Below are 22345 nucleotides of genomic sequence, written 5' to 3' on the forward strand. Positions count from 1 at the left end.
ACCTTCTGACATTCTGTCCCTACTCTTGCCCTGGGCTGGACGTGATACTCATGGTTGATGGGGGCCAGGGCAAACCCTAGAACTTGTGGCAGAATTAAAGGTCAAAGTTTCCAGGTTAAAAAATAGTAGTTAAAAAGATGGGGAAAAAATGAAGAGTTAAAATGACTGTGTGGTTACTGAGAAGGCATCAGGAGGCAGGGCAGCCAGTCGACTTTTCTCTCTCAGCCTTATTCTGCCAAGACCCATGGATCGCTCATCTGTGCTTCGTTCAGCTGTTGGCAGATCAACACGCTTTGCTTCCACATGCTTTTGGCAGAAAATGGCTACACTACAGTATCCAAGTTTACCTGTCCTTGGGCTATGCAATCAACAAAGATAAACGGGCTCTTCTTGGGAGCAGGGTGTGACTGGCCCAGTTGGGGTCATGGGTTCCCTCTTGGTCCAGTCAGCTAAGGCTGAGTGTGCCTGGTCATGTGATAATACATTCAGCTAACGGGTCCTTTCCATTGGCAAATGGAGGGTCTGTTTTTAGAGAAGAAGGTATGGGCTGGACAGATCTCTTAAAATATGTCTACCACTTGTAATTCAGCAAATATACAAGAGGTCATAGACATTTGTCTTCTTTAAACTTTCACTGTTTATCTTCCCTTTTATATGGATTTATGGCTTCAGGGATCTGGACTAGAAGGTAGTTGAGTGAGACAAATCAACAAGGAAGTACCTAAGAAATGGTAAATTATCACATCCAGAGCTGTGTTCACACGCTGCAGCATGCTTTGTGTGCCTGATTCCCTTTGAGAAATGAAATTTTAACATGGAGAAGAAAGTAACTTTTTCAGCCATTTCTTTCTTTGCATCAAGAAGCAAAGTCAGGAGTTCCCGTGGTGGCGCAGTGGTTAACGAATCCGACTAGGAACCATGAGGTTGCGGGTTCGGTCCCTGCCCTTGCTCAGTGGGTTAACGATCCGGCGTTGCCGTGAGCTGTGGTGTAGGTTGCAGACGCGGCTCGGATCCCGCGTTGCTATGGCTCTGGCGTAGGCCGGTGGCTACAGCTCCGATTCAACCCCTAGCCTGGGAACCTCCATATGCCGCGGGAGCGGCCCAAGAAATAGCAACAACAACAAGAAGAAGACAAAAAAAAAAAAAAAGAAGCAAAGTCAGAAAGTTCCTTGTGGCTCCATGGGTTAAGGACCTGGTGTTGTCACTGCAGGGGCTCGGGTCACTGCTGTGGCATGGGTTTGATCCCTGGCTCTGGATCTCCCATAGGCCGTGGGCATGGCCGAAGAAAGGGAGGGAGGGAGGAAGGAAGGAAGAGAGAAAGAAAATCAAGCCTTTTCTTCGACACTCTCTCCCCATTCATTCTAAAGTCCAACTTTCTGAAAGGAGGCATAAACAGAGAAGCCAGAGCTATGTCTTGAAAGAATGAGAGTCAGGCAGAAAGCTTAGGGAGGAGAAAGGTAAAGAGGATTCTAGGGAGCTGTAAGCTGACTCAAATTGATGAAGCAATTCAAAGCTCGATGAGCATCAGTGGGAGCTTGGGAGGCATGTAAGGAGGCCTCAGGACAGAAAAATGTTGGGAAAAGGTCCTTCTCCATATGATGATGCTGTGGCAACAGTCATAGCATAGGAAGTTTTTAGTGAGTGGTCGAAACCAACCACTCTAAGTAAAATGCCTCTGAAAAGCACGGAGGGTCTTAAGCAAGTTGTTCGTACGTGCTGGGGTGTGTATGTAGAATTAAAGTGTTATTAGGTACCTAGTTAATGATTCTCATCACAAAATCAATTGCTTTAAATAAAAAGTTCTGGCTTAAGGTAACACCCTTAGTGTAGCTGCTGAAATATCAGCTGAACTGGGATTCGTGTGGCAAAATAGGAGTCCATTCAAACACACGTGGGGAGTTTTAAGACATTCACTTGGGGTCCCAATGACTTCAGCCACAACAGAGCGCAGTACTTACACCAAGCAAATGAGCAGTCTCTGCATTCAGAAGTGTGAAGGGAACCTTAATTCATGTAGCCCTTGCACTTCTTATTTTAAGCGGTACCAGTGACTTGGGTCTACAGGGGTCAGGGTGCTGTTTTCTTACAAAGTATGGTGTTCCTTGTCGGGAGCCGGAGGAAGGGGTGGCTAGAGTAGGTTCCCAGCCCTAGGCATTGGCAGTGGCAGAAAATATTTTCCCAGTTGCTGAGGTTCCTAAAATTCTCTAGGGTTACTCCAGTAAGTCTTCTGCAGAGAATACAGTCTTGTTACCTGAGCGTGCCTGTCTTCAGGGCTCCCCTGGCCCCAGTGCACGAATGTTCTGCTTCAGGGATAACGTCCATGGCCTGAATGGAAGATTATCTGTACCACGTGATACCCGAAGATGGGTGGGGGCAGGGCCAAAAGGAAGACTCCAAGCATAAGGGGGTGCTTACCACGTGGGGAGCAGTGGGGCAGGAGGGTTGAGTACTGCTGTCATTTCGTTCATGTCACCATATAGAGCCTCCTCTGCGCTCACTTAGAAGCAAGGGTAAAGGAAGAAGCTGGGTGTTTCTAAGATTCTCTTTAGTTCCAGGATGCTCAACCAAATAAATGAGCCGCACTTACTTGGAATGACAGTGTATTAACACAGAGGATTGACTTTTTCACGGTCATAGTGAATAAATTTGCTACTGTGAGAGAGGGTGACATCTTTGCTGGAGATCTGAAAAACAATGGGTAACCTGCCTCCTGGGCGGTTCATTCAGGAAGGAACCCTGAGGAAGGAGCGGCCAAGTTCACGAATTGGCCACCAGGGGTCGCCAGAAGAATTGAAAGGGCTCCTGAGGCAAAACCAGACTCCTGTTCCCCAAGAAGAGGGAAGATCTGTGGGACCTGTGTGCCCTCACCCTGCTCTTGTCAGAGAGACTTCTCGCCCAATTATGAAGGATTCTTTGTCCCTTCTTTTTTATGTGGAGTTGCCTTGTCCCTTCTTTTGGATCATCTTGCTGCACGACTCTGACCTATATGTCATAAGGAGAGATTTTTTCTTTTCTTTTCAATTAAATATGTAAATGCTTATCAGGAGGGGATTGCTCCCCTTTCCGGTCTTAGGGCAAATGCTGGCCCATCACCATAGGTCTTCTTTCAGTATTGGATCTAATGTATCTCCCTTGCCCTTTCCTATCACCCCCTTATGTAATTGATTTTTTAATGCCTGTCTTCCCGCCCGACCAGAACAATAATCAGAGCTAACATTGAAGTGGCGGTGGCAGGCACTGTTCACGTGCGGGGAATAGAATAACTTGGAAGCTGCACAGCGACCTGGTATAATAGATCTTCTTCTTTTTAAGCAGAAGGCACTGAAGACACAGAGAAGTTACATAACTTGTCCAAAGTCACACAGCTGGAAAATAGCATAATTAGAATTCAGACCTGGACAGTCGGGTGCCCAAATCCATGCTTAATCATTAGTCATTAAGTATCCTACTTGTCCATAAGTGGACATTGATCTGTGTCCCCAGCCCTAGAATTAAGCCTGTCGGTGTCATATGTTGAAGGAATGAATATATTGTGAATTCAGAGTGCCGACTCTTCAGCCAAATAACAGTATGACTGTAAATCAGCTATAATGGAAAAAATAAAAATCATTCTTAAACAAAAAGCAAATAATGATATGAACTAGACATGAGGTTTCCACAACATGCTGTTAAGTGAATACAGCAAATATAGAGTATTCTGTATAGCCTGATTCTATTGTTGAAAAAAAAATTGCTTGTATATATAGCATATATAACATCTACAAGATATATGTATGTTTATATAGGGGGAGGTTGAGAGGGGCAGGCATAGAGAAAAATCTAGAAGACTAATATTCCTATGATCATCTCTAGGAAATAGGATTAGTTGAACAAGGGGGATTTTTTTTATACCCTCTCTGAAAAAAAATTAAGAATAAGTACTTGCTTTGTAATATAAAAAGCTTGAAGTAGAATTTTTCAAGTTTTTGACAAAAATAAACACTTTCTCTCTCGTTTCATACACTCTTAAATGATAGCTTCAAAATAATAGAGACTTTAAAAGTCCTGAATTTTGTAACTCTGTATATAACTAAAGCACTCAGTCTTACTTTATTTGGTCCCGCGTTTTGCATTGTGGTTTTGTTTAGGAGTCTGCATTTACGTTTATTCTTTCCTAAACAAGGGGTGATGAGCCAAAGAAGGGCTTCAGTCTCACAGTTGAGAGCGAAGTGTATCACCTGAGGAATTATCGCATAATAACTTTATGGCATCATTATCAATTTAGTTATTGTTATATGTCCTGACATTGTGATACCATATCATCTTACAGAAGTCCATAGGCTCTGTTATAATGAACTTTTGGGGTTTTTTGGCATTGAACCTGTGAACCTTTCATTTCCAGGGTCTGACTTTTGCATCTCCTTCCAGATAAGGGCAGTATTAGTTCACAGGTTGGTTGGCTCATCAGAGTAAGATGTGTGTATCTGGAGTTTTCTTTAAGAAATGGGCTTCTTCAGAGGTTGTTGGGCTCCTTCCTCTCCTTCAGGAAAGTAAATTTGAGGAGCAAGGTCAGCTGAGGTTGGAGGTGTGTATGCAGATCTCTTATTATTTAAGCATTCCAGGAATGCAGTGTCCTGTGCTTCAAAGTTGCATAATAAAGATGTTTGGCACCCGAGGTGTTGACTTGACTTTGTAGTGTGGCCTCTCAGGGTCAGCTTATTTTTCTGAGAGTCCGGAGGTCCCATCATTGTGCCAGGTCACAGGAAGGAACCTGAAAAGCAGGGGAGAATAGGGTGCAGACCAGAAGGCCTGGGGCATCCAAGAGGGCAAACGCTCCCCCACCCTCCAGAGTCTCAGCCCTGCCTGCACATGAAACCCCCTGGGAGCTTCTAAAACAGACCGATGCTGCCTCACCCTAGACCACTTGAATTGGAATCTCTGGGATTTGGGCCTGAACCGTAGTTGGTTTTGGTTTGGTTTGGTTTGTTTGTTTTTGCTTTGGCCAAACCCGTGACATGCAGAAGTGCCTGGGCCAGGGGTCAAACCCGTGCCACAGCAGAGACCTGGGCCACAGCAGCCTCAGCACCAGATCCTTAACCCACGGAGCTACGCAGGAAGTCCTGAGCAGTAGTTATTTCCAGAAGCTCTCTAAGGTGGCCAAGATTGAGACCCAGTGGCTCTTGTGTCGCCCTCCATGGCTTCTCGATGCTCCGCTGCACGTGAGGAAGGAACTGCGGAGCTGGAGCTCCACTGGAATGTGTGGACTCTCAGTATGTCCCATGCGCCAGAGGCTGGAACTGCTTCTCTCCAGATTCCAGGGTCTCTTCCCCTCTGATGCGCTCCTGCTGCTGAGTGAATCCAAGAGGAGGGTGGCCCTGGGGAGCGGTAGTGAATAACAAGGTAGAGGATCCACGGGGAGGTAAACGTCACTTATTCAAACCAAACACACACAGCTGGGGCCAAGCAGACTAGGGCCGAGCTGGTTCCATTTATTCAGCCCAGTAGAGTTGACAATATCATTTTAACTCTAGGAAAATGATGCACTTTCTCCTCAGGGTCCTCAGGCAAGCCTGTGAGGTGGGCATTAGCACCCTTTGATGGATGAGGCAGTGGAGGCCGGAAAATGCGAGGGCCGGGATCACACAGCTATGATATAGCCAAGTAGAACGAACCTGTCTGACTGCAGGTTCCGGAGACACTCTGCTTCCCCGCAGCGGCTTTGAGTTTCATTTTTTCTGCTTCAGCTTGTAAGTCCCTGGTTCTCTTGAATTCTTTATGGACCTTTGCAACACTTGAGGCAAGAAAACGAACTAGTGAAAAATGACCAGAGAAGATGGCCAAAGGAGAAAAAAAAAATAAAATAAAAACCCAAATAAACAAACAAACAACTGTTCCCTGGGGAGGAAACAACTCACTTTTCCTCTTCTCTCTTTTATGGTTTACATAACAGTCGTCTATCTGCCTGTTGTGTCTCTGTTGCAGCAATAGCTGACCTTTGTAGAACATGCACTGTACTGGACTTGATGATGATGAGCTTATTTAGTCCTCCCCACAAACACATGGCATGGGTACGCTTAGGGATCCCTCTTTTCCAAATGGGGAAACTGAGGTCCAGAGGGCAGAGGCAGCCTGCCTAAAGTCACGCAGATAGTGGGGAGTAAAGCCCAGGTTGGGATCCACTTTGGGACCAGAGCTCACACACGTCTCCGTTACACTGTGCTGACTGTTGGAGCTACAGCCCTACTGATCTGAGTTCCCAGGCTGACTCTGGGCTCCTCTCTTTTCTACCTGTTTCCTTAGTTATAACAATCATTTGGGCTTAATGTGCTTTTGTCGTGCATTAAGCTTTACAAATACCATTTCATTTAATCCTTTCACACTGGGAAGTGAGACTCCAGTGGCCCCTCCAGCTGAAGGCTCTCCTCCAGCTCCTGACGGTTCTGACAATTGCATCTCTTTCAGCACGTTCCCTTGGGCCCTTCCCAAAGCTAGCTGTCAAAGGACCTTGTAGATTTTCGGTGACTAGAGAAGAGAAATCCCTCGGTCCCTGCTGTCCTTATGCTTAGAACCCGTTGTGATCAGCTCTTGTTCCAGGTCCTTGGCTGTAGGTCCCAGATCACCTTCCCGTGAGTTAGTCTTGGCTTCTGCCCGCAGCCTTCTCACATCATCCGGGTGGATGAACCAGTCCCCTCTGGCTCCCAGTACAACCCAGGATCTGTGTGACTGGGTTAAGCATGAGGTTGCAGGATTTCGTTCTGGGCTGAAACAGTAGGGTCCTGTCTTGCCAAGCCTGGCTGACGGGACATCAAATGAGCCATGACATCGAATGAGGACCGGCCGTCACATCTTACTCGGAGCCTTGCAGAGGCCAAGTGGAGCCTCTTTCAGATCGCTCTGGAGGATCCACCTTGGGCCAGGCAGTTTCTCTTTGATTTGAGGATTTCCCCATCAGTTCCCCTCTGTCTACAGCATCATTCTCTGGCTCTCCTTGGGGCCGAATCCTTTTCAACTTCCAAGTCTCAATTCTGCTCCGAGGCTCCCATTGAGAACTTCTCTGATCACTGTGACCACGGAAGGTGCCTCTTTCTTAGGCCTTATTTGCTCTCTTAACATGACAGCAAATTTTTCATCTTCCACACTCTCTAATCATTGTATTCGTTCATTGACTTAACTGGCTGTATTTCCCATGAAGTGTAAGCTCGAAGAGGACAAGGACCTGTCCCTTTCACTCACTGCTCTGCTCGGACCTCCTCCTAGCGTAGTGCTGACCCCAGTGAGGTACTGAGTGAGAGCAGTAAAGGCCCCATTGTCATCAGGGGTGACGGCGTTGACTACTGCCAGGAGCTAACTTCCAGCACCCCAACACTGCCAGTGACCTTTTCTTATTTACGTCTCACACGTCTCCTAAATACCTTGTGTAGGGTTTTGTGGCTGTTGTTTGCACGGACTAAATGACTGGGGGCCTGTCTGCTTATTCTCAGGTTCATCGTGTTGAATGAAGTTACAGTTGTCTCTGTGACCTATTGCTGCATAAATAAAATCGGAAAGGGAGTTTGGGCTCTCAGTTAAAGGGGCCAATTGTTACTTCGGAGGATGGATTCTTTGTTGCACCTCTTTGGGAATATGTTGGTCCAGGGGAAGAGTCCCCAGAAAGGGTTTTGTTTTTCTTTCTTTCCATTTTATTTATTTTTTATTTTTTTTATTTTTTTGTCTTTTTGTCTTTTGTTGTTGTTGTTGTTGTTGCTATTTCTTGGGCCGCTCCCGCGGCATATGGAGGTTCCCAGGCTAGGGGTCAAATCGGAGCTGTAGCCACCGGCCTATGCCAGAGCCACAGCAACGCAGGATCCGAGCCGCGTCTGCAACCTACACCACAGCTCACGGCAACGCCGGATCATTAACCCACTGAGCAAGGCCAGGGATCGAACCCGCAACCTCATGGTTCCTAGTCGGATTCGTTAACCACTGCGCCACGACGGGAACTCCCTTTCTTTCCATTTTAGGGCTACACTTACGGCATATGGAAGTTCCCAGACTAGGGGTGGAATCATAGCTGCAGCTGCTGGCCTACACCACAGCCACAGCAACGCCAGGATCCTTAACCCACTGAGCAAGGCCAGGGATCGAACCTGCTTCCTCATGGATATCAGTTGGGTTTGTAACCCACTGAGCTACAGTGGGAACTCCGGGAGTCCCCAGGAAGTTTAAACAGCTGCAAAAATAAAACCATGCCCTAGGCGGTATGCTGGGTGTCTAGGGGCGTTCTGAGGCAATGCTTCTACAATGCAGGGGGTTTCTGGCTATTGGAGAGAAGAGATTTACCTGCACAAGGTAGATACCAGCATGAGAGACAAATACTAATTCAGAACAACAGGCGATGACAGCGCTTAGCTTGTAGAGTGGTCATTGGGGTCTGGGAAGGCTGGGTGAGATTCAGTCAAGACTGTGGAAGACGGAGGATTTGGGTCAGTTTGCTTGGGTCTATTCTTAGCACTCTGTGTAGTCACTGGGTCCTTTGTCCCTTCTAGATAGATCCATGGAATGCTCCAGTCGTCCTCTGGCTGCAGGGTGGGCCGGGAGGCTCGTCCATGTTCGGCCTCTTTGTGGAACACGGACCTTATGTTGTCAGAAGAAACATGACCGGTGCGTATTGCTTGGACTCCGTTTTCCCCTGGAGAATTCTTTATTTAAAGCTTCTATCTGCTCTAGAAATAACTTAGAGTGAACACTGAACTACTGTAAATGGCTTAGCAGTTCCAGGTTATGAAAACATAACTTTCTCGCAACATCTGTCCAAGAAGAAAGAGCCAGCAGGACGAGTGTCCTGGCCAGGTTGCTTTCTCCTTTGAAATTTGGGTGGAAGGTTCTAAGCTGTGTTCTGCCAGTCTGCTGCTGACTCACATGATCGGGCTCACGAAAACAGTTGGCATTTATTACTATGTGGGCGAGCCCTTTTGCGTGGGAATAATGGGTGGAATTATATCCACTATTAGTCACATGAACTGAACACTGTATGGTTCCATCATGTAAATGATCGGATATCTTAGAAACAAGATACTGTGGGCTGGGCTGAGTAAAGGAAAGACTGGAGGGGGGCAGCCCACGTCCAGCTGTAACCCAGGTTTACCTCCATCTCGTTTTTTACTTTTCCTGGGTCGGGATTTGAAGGGCGAACCCGTTTGTGAAGTCAGTAGACTCCTGTGTGCACTTTTGTCCAAGTTGTGGTTCTCTTCAGCGTTGATGGGAGGAAGCGGATTCTGGAGAATCAGGCCTGAAGGATGATGCCCCCAATTGGACAGATGGGTTCATTGCATCCATGCTTACTGGGTGGTTCTGCTTGAACCAGCTGCATGGAGTTTTGTTTCCAAAGTACATCTTAGATGTCAAAACTCTCTGGTTCTGGGGACAGTGAAGGAGAGAAGGGGGGGAAGAAAAGGTGCAGGTGTCTGGTCCCCACCATGAGAGTATGACATGGTGTCAGAGGGACACCAAGGGTTTGTTGCCATGGAGAGGACAGGTGGGCACGTTGGCTCCTAACCAGAGCTAAACCTTACTTAGGTGGGATGCTTTTTCTAAGGACCCAGTCTAACACCTCCTCTTTGCTTTACTAGTGCTTGCCAGAGACTTTCCCTGGACCACTACCTTCTCCATGCTCTACATTGATAATCCAGTGAGTACCCCCCATGGGCCTAGGAAAGGGCAGTGTTGGCCTCGCTTGTCTTTTTTCTTTCATTAAGTGCATTTGAGAAATAGAAAAAAAATACAGATTTCCTTTTTTTATTTTAAAATTTATCTATTAGAAAAACACAATAGAGGTTTAATTTCTCTAACATGTACCATTGCATCCACGTTTGGGAATTTTACTTGCTACTGTCTCACCTTCCTTCTTTTTTAATCTTATGAAACATCGTTTTTCCTGGATTATACCATCTGGGAAAAGGGATCCGTTTCTTCCCACTGGTGATATGACCGTCTCCATATCCTGGGCTCTCGTATAGCATGGGAACTCCTGATTTTTCGAGTAGAGTTCTAGATATAAAAAGTCAAGGCTGGTCCCCTTCACTTATTACAGTAAGCAGAATGTCTCCCCTTGGGGGGGGAGTAAAATGCAGAAATCTCCTTGGGAAGTTTTTTTTTTTTTTTTTTTTTTTTGTCTTGCTGTCTTTTTAGGGCTTTACTCACAGCATATGGAGGTTCTCAGGCTAGGGGTCCAATCAGAGCTGTAGCCGCCAAGCCTACGTCACAGCCACAGCAACACAGGATCTGAGCCACGTCTGCGACCTACACCACAGCTCATGGCAACGCTGGATCGTTAACCCACTGAGCGAGGCCCGGGATCGAACCTGCATTCTAATGAATGCCGGTCAGGTTCCTTCACTGCTGAGCCACGATGGGAAGTCTGGGAAGTTCTATGAAATTGAATTAAATACACTGCAAAATAGGAAAGTTAACTTTAAGGTCAACTTCTGCAGATTGGGGGTGTCATTTTCCTCTAATTTCTCTAACTTCTTTCACTTGCAGGATGGTTCAAAGAGAAAACAGATAAATAAGGAGAAAAGAAATCCAACATTCTTTTTTCCCTGTCTCCCCCCATGTTTTATCCTCTCTCCGAGTCTATTATTATAATTCCATTTTTTTTCCTTGCTTTTTAGGGTGCACCCGAGGCATATGAAAGTTCTCAGGGTAGGGGTCGAATCGGAGCTGCCACTGCCGTCCTGCACCACAGCCGCAGCAATTCACCGTCTGAGCCACATCTGCAACCTATGCCCCAGCTTGCAGCAACACTGCATCTTTAAAGCCACTGAATGAGGCCAGGAATTGAACCTGAATCCTCATGGATACTAGTCAGGTTTTTAACCTGCTGAGCCACAATGGGAACTCCTATAATTTCATATTTAAATAAAAGTTTAATTAAATATCCTATTCCCTTGGGTGTTTGGAGGAAAAACAAAAACAAACATATTCACAACTGGGTGTGTGTTTGTGAGGGGATTCCTTATACATATTATTGACACAAAATAAGTAGTAGGTTATCTTACTGATTTACAGTTCAGTTGTCCATGAACTTGGAGGTCCTTATACCTATGTCCTTGTAGGTATAAGGAAATATTAGTTTAAAGCTAATCTTTATTCTAAAGCCCCTTATCTGCTGAATGAAGGTGAAAGTGCTTAGTGGCCATATTTCCCACATAGAAATGGGGGAACACACACACACACATACGCACACACACACACAACTCTTTTATCTCCAGCCTAGAGAGTTCCTTCAGGTTTCAGAGAGGAGACAACTTTGGGTCCTTTGATACTGTAGTAGGGGCCAGGAAAGGTGAATTCCTGGTCCTTAAATCAAGGCCTGGCAGGGTCTCCACTGTGAGATCAGAACAGCTCAGCCACTGACTCCAGGGCGGAGCTCTGTGCTGCTATTTTATTTGGGCTTGGAGGAGGGAGTGGGAAATAGGTGACATGCAGCATCCACCTGTGAGGATGGCTGAGCGCAAGTGGGGTGATGGCAAAAATCTGAGGTCAAAGGCATGGTCTTTGGAATAAAGTTGATTTCAGGATCTCCAAGCAGCGCATGTGTTGCTCTGCGTTTATACCTGCTTATTTATTTCACCTGCAGGTGGGCACAGGCTTCAGTTTTACCGACCATCCCCAGGGATATGCAGTCGATGAGGATGATGTGGCTCGAGATTTATACAGGTAAAGGCCCTGGCTCTCTCCTGGCCGCCTTCAGACTGAACGATTTTTCATTTTCAGAAGGAAAATTCTTCTGGTAGTAGAAGTATTATTGATTGGTCCCCATAGTCCAAAACCTGAAGCTCTTTTAAGAATGCTTCCACATGAAGAGCTCACATGTGCACGAAAGCACATACCCACAAAGTGCACGCATGATCTGTTTTCCACTTCATTAAACTATCATTGATGAGTGTGAAAGTGGCCTGCAGAGAAAGTAGCAAGAAGAGCTGACATCTGAAGGCACTATTTTAATTTTATAAAAATACCCTTCAAAAAACAATAGAAATAGAGCAGAATTATTCAACCAAAGATTATTTTCCAGTGTTTCAACTAGATGCCTGAGAGGTTTCTGCTTGCTTTCCAAGATTATATTTAACTTTGCATTTGCCAAGAAACATCACCTCCCATGTTTGTTTGTTTGTTTTCTTTCCCAGGATTTCTCCTTTTGTGGCCTTCACAAAATGCAATTTTTCCCTCGTGTTTCTTCTTTGTGACTTTCAGAGGGAAAGCTCCGTTTGTTAGCTCATCTTACTTTTCCCTTCATATTACAAATTATTCTTTTCCAAAAAAAAAAAAATTGAAGAAAAAATGTGAAGTTGTAAACTTGATGCAATGGTATCCATTATTTCTTCTTTTCTTTTTCTGACGTTCACTATTTTTAGTACTTTTTTTTTTTTTTTAAGTAAATGACCTTTCTTCTTTGGTCACATTTTTTCCAATCTGTAAATTATTGCTTGAGACCAAGTTCTGGATTCTCTTTGATCACTAGGGCACCCCCCTTTCTGGGTGCATAATAATAACGTTACGAAAAGAATTCTAGTGGCTAGAAAGCGTTAACTAGCTCCACCGCCCTACCCACCCCCCCACTTTCCCTGAACCGCAGTCTGCTAATTATTTGGTGAGCAAACCCCACCAATCCCCAGAGTGAAAGTGAATCTAATAGGAGTCAGAGTTTTTTGATCTCTGACAAAAGCTTCCCGTTTTCTTCTTCTTTCTCCCCAAGGCAGATGGCTGGGGGGAGTGGAAAAAGGAACTTCCGGCTTCTCTCCTGGAGATGTTTCTCTCTTCTCTGCTGACCCAGAAAACGATATGGCTGTTGTTTGTCTGCCACGCTTTCATGTGCCACATGGCCCATTATTTTAACACTTTCATTCAGTTTCCAGGCGGCTTGACTAGGACCCACCCTTCTGCTTCCAGATACAGAGGGTCCTGGGGGCAGATTGGCCAGATCCTGGCAGGGGTCCCTCCCCGACTCAGCAGCTCCCTCTTTCCCGCCGCAGACATAATCCCAACGGCTGTCCTTACAATTTACTCGAGCACCATGTCTTTCTCATTTAGCACTGACGGTGGGCTCTCTTTTTTCAGATGGAAACCTGTTTCTCCCTTGTTCCCCCTCCTACGCCCACCCTCTTTTGGCTCCAGTCCAAACAACTTCAGTGGTTTAACTAGCAAACACCCCGAGGGCGGAGGGTCTGTGTTAAAGAAACGCATCAGACCCTGGAAGCCAGAGCCTGGCACGCCTGCCCTTCCTTTGCTGTCTCTCCTGCCCCTCCCCCAGAGATGGTCGCAGCTTCCAGTTGACCCTCTGCGTGGGTATTTACTGCTGACATGTGGTTCGTCTCCTCTTGCAAGACATGTAAAGAGAACCTATTTCAAAGCAGCCATTGTTTATAGCTGTTGTAGTTCTTTTTGCTTCAGGCTCTCAGAACTGGAAAATAGCTAATCAGGGGTAGTGCAGAAAACTGATTTCAGCTGTTTCCTTTATAGTTTATACTATTTATTTCCCTTTGTTGACTGCATTCTTCTCTCCAGCTGTCCAGATGGATGTTTGGAATAAGAAGGTTGCTTTGAAACCTAGAAACGGGCTACTACAGGTTGGAAGAGTAGGACTTTTTTTTCCTCCCTTCGAAAACCATTTCTTTTTTTCTGAAAATCCTGTTCCGTTATTAATGCCTGGCTGTAAGGAGCAGACTCCTAAACAGACATTTGGCATTCACGTTTAGGCTGCTTTTCTGTGTGTTTAGAAATGAAACTTTTCCACTAATAAAATGTTCATTTTTTTTTTAACTTTTTGGAGTGTGTTTGGAGCCACAGTACCTCTGGGTTTAGAAAAATATAGATTTCCTAAAGGATAATAAGTTTATTACCTTTAAGTTGGAGTAGACCAGCTGGTGCCACTCTCTCCCTCCACCACTATTTTTTTGCCTGTTCTGTGCCAGACACTGTTCCTGGTGCTGCTGATAGAGTCATAGGCAAGCTCCCCAGTCCCCACTCTCTTGGTGTGCCTGAAGTTATTTTCTTAGCAGCCAAATAGAAAGGCTACAGTTCTAATCCACATATTGGTTTGCATGGGAAATAGTATCTAGTGCTAAACAAAACTGCAAGACAACATGACTATGAGACAGGTTATTAAATGAGAACATGGCATGATCAGAGCAGGTGGAGAAGATCACGGCCCGGCCACACTAGATGTGGAACAAGTGCATGGAGGTGGCTGGTTCCGCATCTGATGCAGCAGAACCAAACCACCGAGGTTCTCGTTGCTGCGCTTCTTTCAGTCCGTCCCTCAGTGACTAAAGATGCACCTTGTTTGGCTTTTGTTGGTATGGAGCTTCTGCTGAGATTATTTTAACTTGATTCTCCTAAATGTCTTGTATTTATTATGCCCTTGACTCCATTAGAGCTGACTGAAGTTCAGGGCTGTCTTTGGATCTGTAATGCATTGTCATTTACATCTAGCTTCTCTGCTCCAAACTCACGTCCTCTTAAAAACAAAACAAAACAAAACAAAACAAAACAAAAACTGAGTGGCATTTTTGCCCTTGCAGTGTGTTTCATCCAGTTGTCTTTTAATGTACCTTTCTGCCACCAGAGAGCCTTTGACTAAAATTCTACTTAACCGACAAGGCCTTGGCACAATGCCAACAAGTTTGCCAGATGGAATCACTTGGAAGAGAGGTGTTTCTTGTGCTGTACAGCACTTGTGCCTGAATAAATGCATGGAGCAGGTGCGCACACACGTGTGTTTGTGTATTATGTATTATGGTTTTTTTAGCAATTCTACTGCTAAAATTTGAAATTTTATATGGACATGATTCTAGATTTTATTTTTCATGTTTTGGTCATCCTGCGGCATATGGAGTTCCTGGGCCAGGGATCAGATCCGTGCTGCAGGTGTGACCCATGCCCAGGATCCTTAACAGTGATTGGGGATGGCACCTGCATCCCAGCAGTCCAGAGACGCCGCCAATCCCATTGCACCGCAGCGGGAACTCCTAGGTTTTATGTTTAAGGAAACCCGCATCATACTATGTATAGTCCTTGACTGAAACGCAGCTCTATGAGCAAATGCATAGCTTCATGTAACTTACTAAATTTACCTTTTTCATTCCCCCTTCCCATTTAAGAAAGACCTACAAAGACTTTGCTGTGATTAGCCAAAACTTTGTTCAGATCCTACTGTGAAATTAAAACTCTATGATAACCTTCTCAAGTGGGACCTTGCCTAAAGAATCCTGTCCTTTTTGAGCTAGAAGCAACCTGGGAGATTCTCTTTCTCAGCCAAGATTGCCAGATAAAATACCGAATGCCCAGAGAAATTTGAATTTCAGATCAACAACAAGTAATGTTTTAATCTAAGTATGTCCCATGTGATATTTGAGAATTACTTAGACCAAAACCTTACTTGTTGTTGATCTGAAATTCAAATTTAAGTGGACATCTTGTGTGTTTATTTGCTAAACCTAGCGCCCGCAACAATTCTACAAATTCTCTAAGGAAATCAGCCTGAGGCTAACGCACACGGCTTAGTTGAGACTTACTATATTAAATTGTCCATTGCCATTCCAAGTAGCAGGAAGAGAGAAGGAGAAGTCATTTTTAGCCTGAAGGTTGAAGTGGGAAGGGTGGAGAATAAACTCCTATTTTTATCTCAGCTCTAAAGCCAGCTTATTGCCAGCACAAACATGGAAGCTATATAATGCAGCTTCCCAGATTTAGTTGCTACAAAGGTTCTAGCTACTATAAATAATAGAGAAATACACAAACTCTGCAGTAGAATTTAACTGTGGGTTTTTATGAGCCTTTGAAAATTAAATATTGCCAGGATCATGGTGATTGGAATGACCCAATTTTGTCTATGTGTAACCCTTGACCTCTCTCCTTCTCCTGGTTTTGCAAAGGCCTCCTGGCCTTTCATCCTCACTGGGTGATTCACGGCTTTTAGTCCCACAGCAGGAAACTGGAACAAAAAACCCTGCCTCGCTTCTCAGGCATGGCAATCTGGGTCACAACATTCCCAAAGCGTCTGAGTTTCACCAGGTTTTGTTTCCTTTTTGAAAGATTTTGTTCAAGGAGAGAATCATTCAACAAGCCACGCTTTTCTTGCTTATTATGAAATAAATTTCATGAGTCTGTTTAAATCTATTTCAGTGTACCAAAGTGGCTGTTGGCAGTCTTTAATAAATGTGATTTTCTGAGCCTGAAGGACACTGTACATTTACTTGGCAATCTATGGCCATTTGGTGGTTTTTCCTTTGAACTGTAGTCAGTTTTACAGCTTTTTGGTTCTTTGGTTACTAAAACGATGAAATTCTGGGAGCCCCATTAGAACATAGAAATGTTCAGGGTTCCCCAAAGAGAGGTTGGTTCGCATTACCTCACCACAAACCAAGGTTAATGGGGTCAGAGGTTTGCAGAACTACCTCTGCAAGTTGTGAGCTAAAAAGTGAAAGCCTCTTGCCCTTTGTTCAAGGGTCCGCTCAACAGGTAGGCGATCCAAGTTGGTAACCCCGAGATTTGGAGAACTTCCCAGAGCATTGGTGTCCACTTGTCTCAATTGCGGAGAATCACCAAGGTTGCCCTCAAGTATTTTCAAACCATCCACAGAGTATGGAGTGTTACGCATGTGAGACTGCAAAAATGCCTCCAGGAGCTTATAGCATAAGAGTATCATGTGAAACCTATTGTCCAAGGGTAAAATTGGGTCGCATAGCATGATGCTGTCTGATTGTTGTCATGGTTCTTCCTTTTGCAGTGCACTAATTCAGTTTTTCCTGCTGTTTTCTGACTATAAAGAGAATGACTTTTATGCCACTGGAGAGGTGAGTTGAAGCCACGTTTTCGTGCGTGCTTCCAGCATCATCAGAACTGAAATGTATGGTGACACTTGTGGTTTACTCGCTCAGGATATACATCACACACATACAAATATTAATTTGGCACATATAAACAAGTCTCCTCTTAGCTCCAAAATGTCCTCTGTGACATTTTTTTTTTTTTAAATTCTGGGCCTAATAAAGATTCGTATGTTATAATGGGTTGTCATGTCTCAGTCCCATGTCTTTTTTGTTGTTGTAGTCATTTGTGATGATGATTTTCAAGAGTCTAGAGCAGACCTTTTGTAGCATGTCCTATTTTTTTTTCTTTTTTTAAAAATTGAAGTGTGGAGTTCCCATCGTGGCGTAGCAGAAACGAATCTGACTAGGAATCATGAGGTTGCGGGTTCGATCCCTGGCCTCTCTCAGTGGTTTAAGGATCCGGCATTGCCGTGAGCTGTGGTGTAGGTCACAGACGTGGCTCAGATCCTGCATTGCTGTGGCTGTGGTGTAGGCCGGCAGCTGTAGCTCCAATTAGACCCCTAGCCTGGGAATCTCCATATGTCACGAGTGTGGCCCTAAAAAGCCAAAAAAAAAAAATTTGAAGTGTAGTTGATTTACAACGTTGTTTTCGTTTCTGCTGTACAGCAAAGTGATTCAGTTTGTGTGTGTATATGTATATATATTTGTATGTATGTATATATTTGTAAATATGTGTATATACGTTCTTTGTCTTAAAATGCTCTTTTTCATTATGGTTTATCGTAGGGTATTGAATGCAGTTCCCTGTGCTGTACTGTAGGACCTCGCTGTTTATGCCCTCCATGTGTAATAGCTTCTATCTGCTAACCCCAACCTTCTAGTCCATCCCTACCCCAACCTCCTCCCCCTTAGCAATCACAAGTCTGTTCCCCTTGTCCACAGAAGGAGACTGTGGACTGTTTCTGTTTTGTAATTAGGTTCATTTGTGTCATATTTTAGATTCCACAAATAGGTGATACTGTATGTTTTTCGTCTTTCTCTTTTTTGACTTAATTCACTTGGTGTGATAACCTCTAGTTGCATCCATGTTGCTGTGAATGGCATTATTTCATATTTTTTATGGCTGAGTAGTATTCCATTGTATATATGTACCACATTGTCTTAATCCATTCATCTGTCAATGAGCATTTAGGTTGTTTCCATGTTTTGGCTGTTGTGAATAATGCTGCTTTGAACATAGGGGTGCATGTATCTTTTTTAATTATAGTTTTGTCTGGGTATATGCCCAGGAGTGAGATTGCTGGATCATATGGTAATTATGTTCCTTAGTTTTCTGAGGAACCTTCATACTGTTTTCATATTGACTTAGTCAACTTACATAGAATGTTCCATTTTCTGACTTTGTCTGATTCTTTCCTTAATGCTTAGATTTGGTGAAAACATTTAGGAAGAATACTACATAGATGATATTGTATATAGTTTCTACTCTATCACATCATGAATCACATAATGTCCCTTTTTCCATTACTGGCAATTCCAAATTTGATCAGTCAAGTGGTGTCTGCCAGATCTTGCCATTGGAAAGGTACTTTTTTCCCTTTGAAATTCATAAAAAATCTGAGACCATGTGAACATCTGTTCCCCCCACCAAATATTCCACCAAGTAGTTTTAGCACCCACTGATGATTCCTGTCTGAATCAGTTTTTACACTGGAGGCTGTAAAATGATTTTTTTTCTCATCTCTCTTCCTTCAGGTATCATCTGTCATTCTCTTCTTCTCTGATGTATATGGTCCCATATTTGGTCAATGGGAACCCCTTCAGGCTGTCTTATGTTCTTTTGATACATTGTCCTCATTTGTCCCCATTAGTCTTTGGGCATTTCCTTGCTTTTTGGCACAAATATATGCTCTAGGATTAACTTGTACTTTCCCTGTCCAGCCCTGGAAATAGTTATTTCTTCAAGGAACTCTGTTTTGTTTTAATGGGTAATGGTATTTAAAAACCAATACCATATTGCTGCTGGGATGCCATATCTTTTAGACTTTGTGGGCAGAGCTCAGAAACAAAATGACTTCATACAGATGCCCACAATTCTAATTTAACATAATTTTTTCTTCCTCTTCCCGTTCTATATTTTTTTCACTCCTCCTCCTGCACTGAGAACTGGGATTCCCAACAGCATCAGTGAATTTACTCTTTACTCAATCCTACGATGCATTCAGAATGGCTTCAGAATTATTACATTAAGTACCACTACCAATAAGAAACCTCCAAGTTGCTTTCAGTATTTTTTGCCAACAATTATTTTTATCCTTTGTATCTCACTGCAGATTTCAAATCAAAGCTCTATGTTTAAGCTGTGTAAGAATTAATTTTTTTTTCCAGGGTGACTATGTTGCAATTTCATATACAGGTTCACTTGCATATGTTGGTTTCAATTTTAGGATTTGCTTTTTTCACCCTTTTAAAATTAAGATTGTTTTAAAAATTAATAGTAAAAATTAATAGTGGCCAGTATTTTGAGAACACAGAAATTTGTAGGTGCTAGGAATACAGTTATGAACAAGACAGAAGAATTGCCTGCCTTCATGCATTCCACAGGTGGAAAAAAGTGATAAAGAAAGAAGTATGTACTAAATGGTCAGGCAGTGATATGCCTGAAAAAGATAAGCAGAGTGAGGGCTGGAGGGTGATGGAGGTGCTATTTTGAATAAAATTGTCAGAGAAAGGACTTTTTGGTAAGAAGACAATTGAGCAGAGTCCTGAGTGATGTAGTGGGGTGATCTCTGCAGTGTCTGGGAGAAAAGCTTTCTTGGAAGAAGGAACAGCAAATGCAAAGACTGTGAAGTAGGGACAGGCTTGGTGCCCTTGAGGATAAGCATTGAGCCATGGTAAAAGGAGCTTGGATGCGAAAGGAAGGCAGATCATTTAGGGTCCTGTTGCCCATGGCAGAGAGGTTGGATTTTATTCTAAGTGTAACAGGAAACCATATTGAAGGGTTCAGTGTTCACAGAAAGGGTATTTAGAATCAAGTTCAATTCAATTCAACACACATATATTGCATATCTAGTTTGTCTGAGGCGTTGGACAAGTTGGAAGTTCAGTGATTAATAAGACATTGACTCTACCCTAAATCTGAGAGTTTGACAATACAGAATGAAAAGTACAATTAGAGAAGGAGCTGTAAAAACAAGTAGCACAGATGAGCGCAAATAGCCACCTCTCATTATGGGGTCCTCAGGAAAGGTCAGGAGAGGCAACAGTTAACTTGGATTTTTAAGAATGAATATGGGTGTATTAGTCAAGGCACTTTTTCTTACAAGTGACAGAAAGCCTATTCTTAGTGACTTAAGGAAAATGGGATTTCTTGGTCGGCATCAGGCATAGCTGGATCTGGATGCTCAAATCTTATCACTAGGATTTTGTCTCATGTTCTCTCCATTGATTCAATTGGCTTGACACTTACTGGTTTCCTTCTTAGGTGAATTCTTTTCACCTGTGCTCTTGTCCCCCCACCCAACTCCAGAGCTCTAGATATAGCCTATCAGCTCAACTTCTCTTTTGTATATCCCTGAATTGCATATGATCCATTTGGATCCCATGCCCATTCTAGAACGAATAGCCGGGGTCACGGGGATGGAGTATACACGTTGGCCAGAATGGTACCCAATGTCCATCCAATGCCCTGGGAGGCAGAGATCATTTCAGGTCCTTCACCCTGAACCACAAAACCTGGAGTGGGAGATGAGAGGTCTCCAGAGGAAGCTCTGAGTGATGGTACCAGAGGGACAACTGGCAGGATGCTAGGCAAGCACAGACCACAGGTGTCCATTCTAAGAGTGTCAGAGTGAAAAACAGCCTCAGCTTTTCTAAGAGAATGGCCAGTTATGGAACTAGGAACTTCCTTCTTTTCGCCTGCTTTCTTCTCTTTCTGAACTGCCTGGAAAGGCTATCCTGACTGCTTAGCATATTACACTCAAATTTTTTTAAGCCAGTTATCTGGTCAGGATTGTTTAGGACCTCTACTAATAATTCCCTGCTGTTTCTTGCCTTTTAACCCACATCAGAGGCGGGCCCCGGGCAGGAAGTGGACTCCTATTATCTCAGTAGCAACCCTTGAAGGCGCCCGATCTCCACCTCTAGCTAAAGAGCGATCTGCTTAGTGTCTAATTCCTGGTCTTGCAAGCAGCATGCTGACGTTATTAACCACGATGCTGAACTTTCAGCAGAGCTGCCACATTCCGGATGAAAAATTTGACTTGTCCACTTCATGTCTGCCTGATGGTTTCGTGTGTGTCATTTCCAAGTGTGGGTAGGAAAGGACAATTTTCTTTTTACATTCTCTGCTGCCAGGATGGATACTTTTAAGGAAACTTGTGCCGTGCAAATGATGCAGGAAGATGTAAATGAGGGCAGGCAGGGCCTGGGGTGGAATTGCACGTGGAGGCAGCACTGTCTTCAGGAGAACTGCACAGGATACCTTAAGTCGAGGCACGTCTTTTTCTAGAAGGAAGAGCACTGAATAATGCCCTGGCGGTTTATTATTCATAGACTGCTGTGTTTCTCTAGTCTGGTTTGTTCCATCTGGTCTTCTGTTCTAAGGCTAGGAAGCAGAATGGAGGAGTGAAAGGAATTCTGGATTAATAATCAGGAGACCTGAGATTCCGTACTGGTTTTGTCTCTCTCTGGATGATTCTAAACCTGCCCTTTAACCTCTCTGGGCTGCTGCTTTTCATCTTACAATCAGGAGGGCTGGTTTTTAGATTAAATCACTTCCAGGGATATTTTCCTTTACTCGTTGTCCAACCGTAGTTACCTAGATATGCTCTGAAAGCGCCTGTATTCAGTTGCAGTTTTAACATGATACCCACCCACCCTCCCTGTGTCCACCCCCAAAAGAAAGGTTGCAGTGGATTCTTCAAGAAAGAGAAAGCCTTCTCTTGTGGATTCTTAATTTCCTCACACTCTTGGGGAGACCGAACAAATGAAAATGCTCCTAGATTCGTAGAATTGCTCTTGGAGCATAAATGCATGAACTCAGAAGGAGTTTTCTGGATTTCATTGCAAATGTCCTGGATGTAAATATTCTCCACATTTGTGTGCTGTGAATGAGGGTAGCCTGATGCTCAGAGGGGCCGGAACAGCTGTTCCGCGCCCTGACTTTGGTGTAAGGGAGTCTGGAAGTAATAACAGTACCTACTGCACAGGGTTGTTTTGAGCATTTAATTAGATAATCCTCCTCAAATATTTAACAGGGTGACTGGCTGTGCTAAGTACCCAACACATGACGGCTATTATTACCATTCATGTTGAAAAGCTGGATTAATATCTTAGGTTCCAAAGCATATGGCCTTACGTGTGTAAACTGGGGCTACACTGAAAAAGCTCTGCTCTCTGGTGTGGGGGGTGGGGCATTGTCTCCCCTCTTATTTTAAGATCATCTCTTAAAAGAAGTTGTTCACTTCATGTAGAAGCTAACGGTGAAGCTTAGACGTGTGCAACATAACAGCGTGTGTCAGGACCGACCCAGGCCCCTCGCCCCTGCCACGGGG

General features: G+C 44.1%; 1 protein-coding gene across 7 annotated transcripts in view; it reads left to right on the top strand.

Annotated features, from left to right (window-relative positions):
* CPVL (carboxypeptidase, vitellogenic like) overlaps positions 1-22345 on the top strand; it is a 131333-nt gene that overhangs the window by 33007 nt on the left and 75981 nt on the right. For all 7 annotated transcript variants that reach the window (XR_002340223.1, XM_021078577.1, XM_021078578.1 and 4 more), the window contains exons 4-7: positions 8505-8619; positions 9588-9646; positions 11597-11676; positions 16748-16814. Coding sequence is in view for 6 of the 7 variants with exons in the window: in XM_021078577.1 (XP_020934236.1) it covers positions 8505-8619; positions 9588-9646; positions 11597-11676; positions 16748-16814 (321 nt within the window). In the remaining variant the exon portion in view is untranslated. The remainder of the gene's footprint in view (positions 1-8504; positions 8620-9587; positions 9647-11596; positions 11677-16747; positions 16815-22345) is intronic.

The sequence above is a fragment of the Sus scrofa genome, chromosome 18 (genome assembly GCF_000003025.6).
Source record: "Sus scrofa isolate TJ Tabasco breed Duroc chromosome 18, Sscrofa11.1, whole genome shotgun sequence".
NCBI lineage: Eukaryota > Metazoa > Chordata > Mammalia > Artiodactyla > Suidae > Sus > Sus scrofa.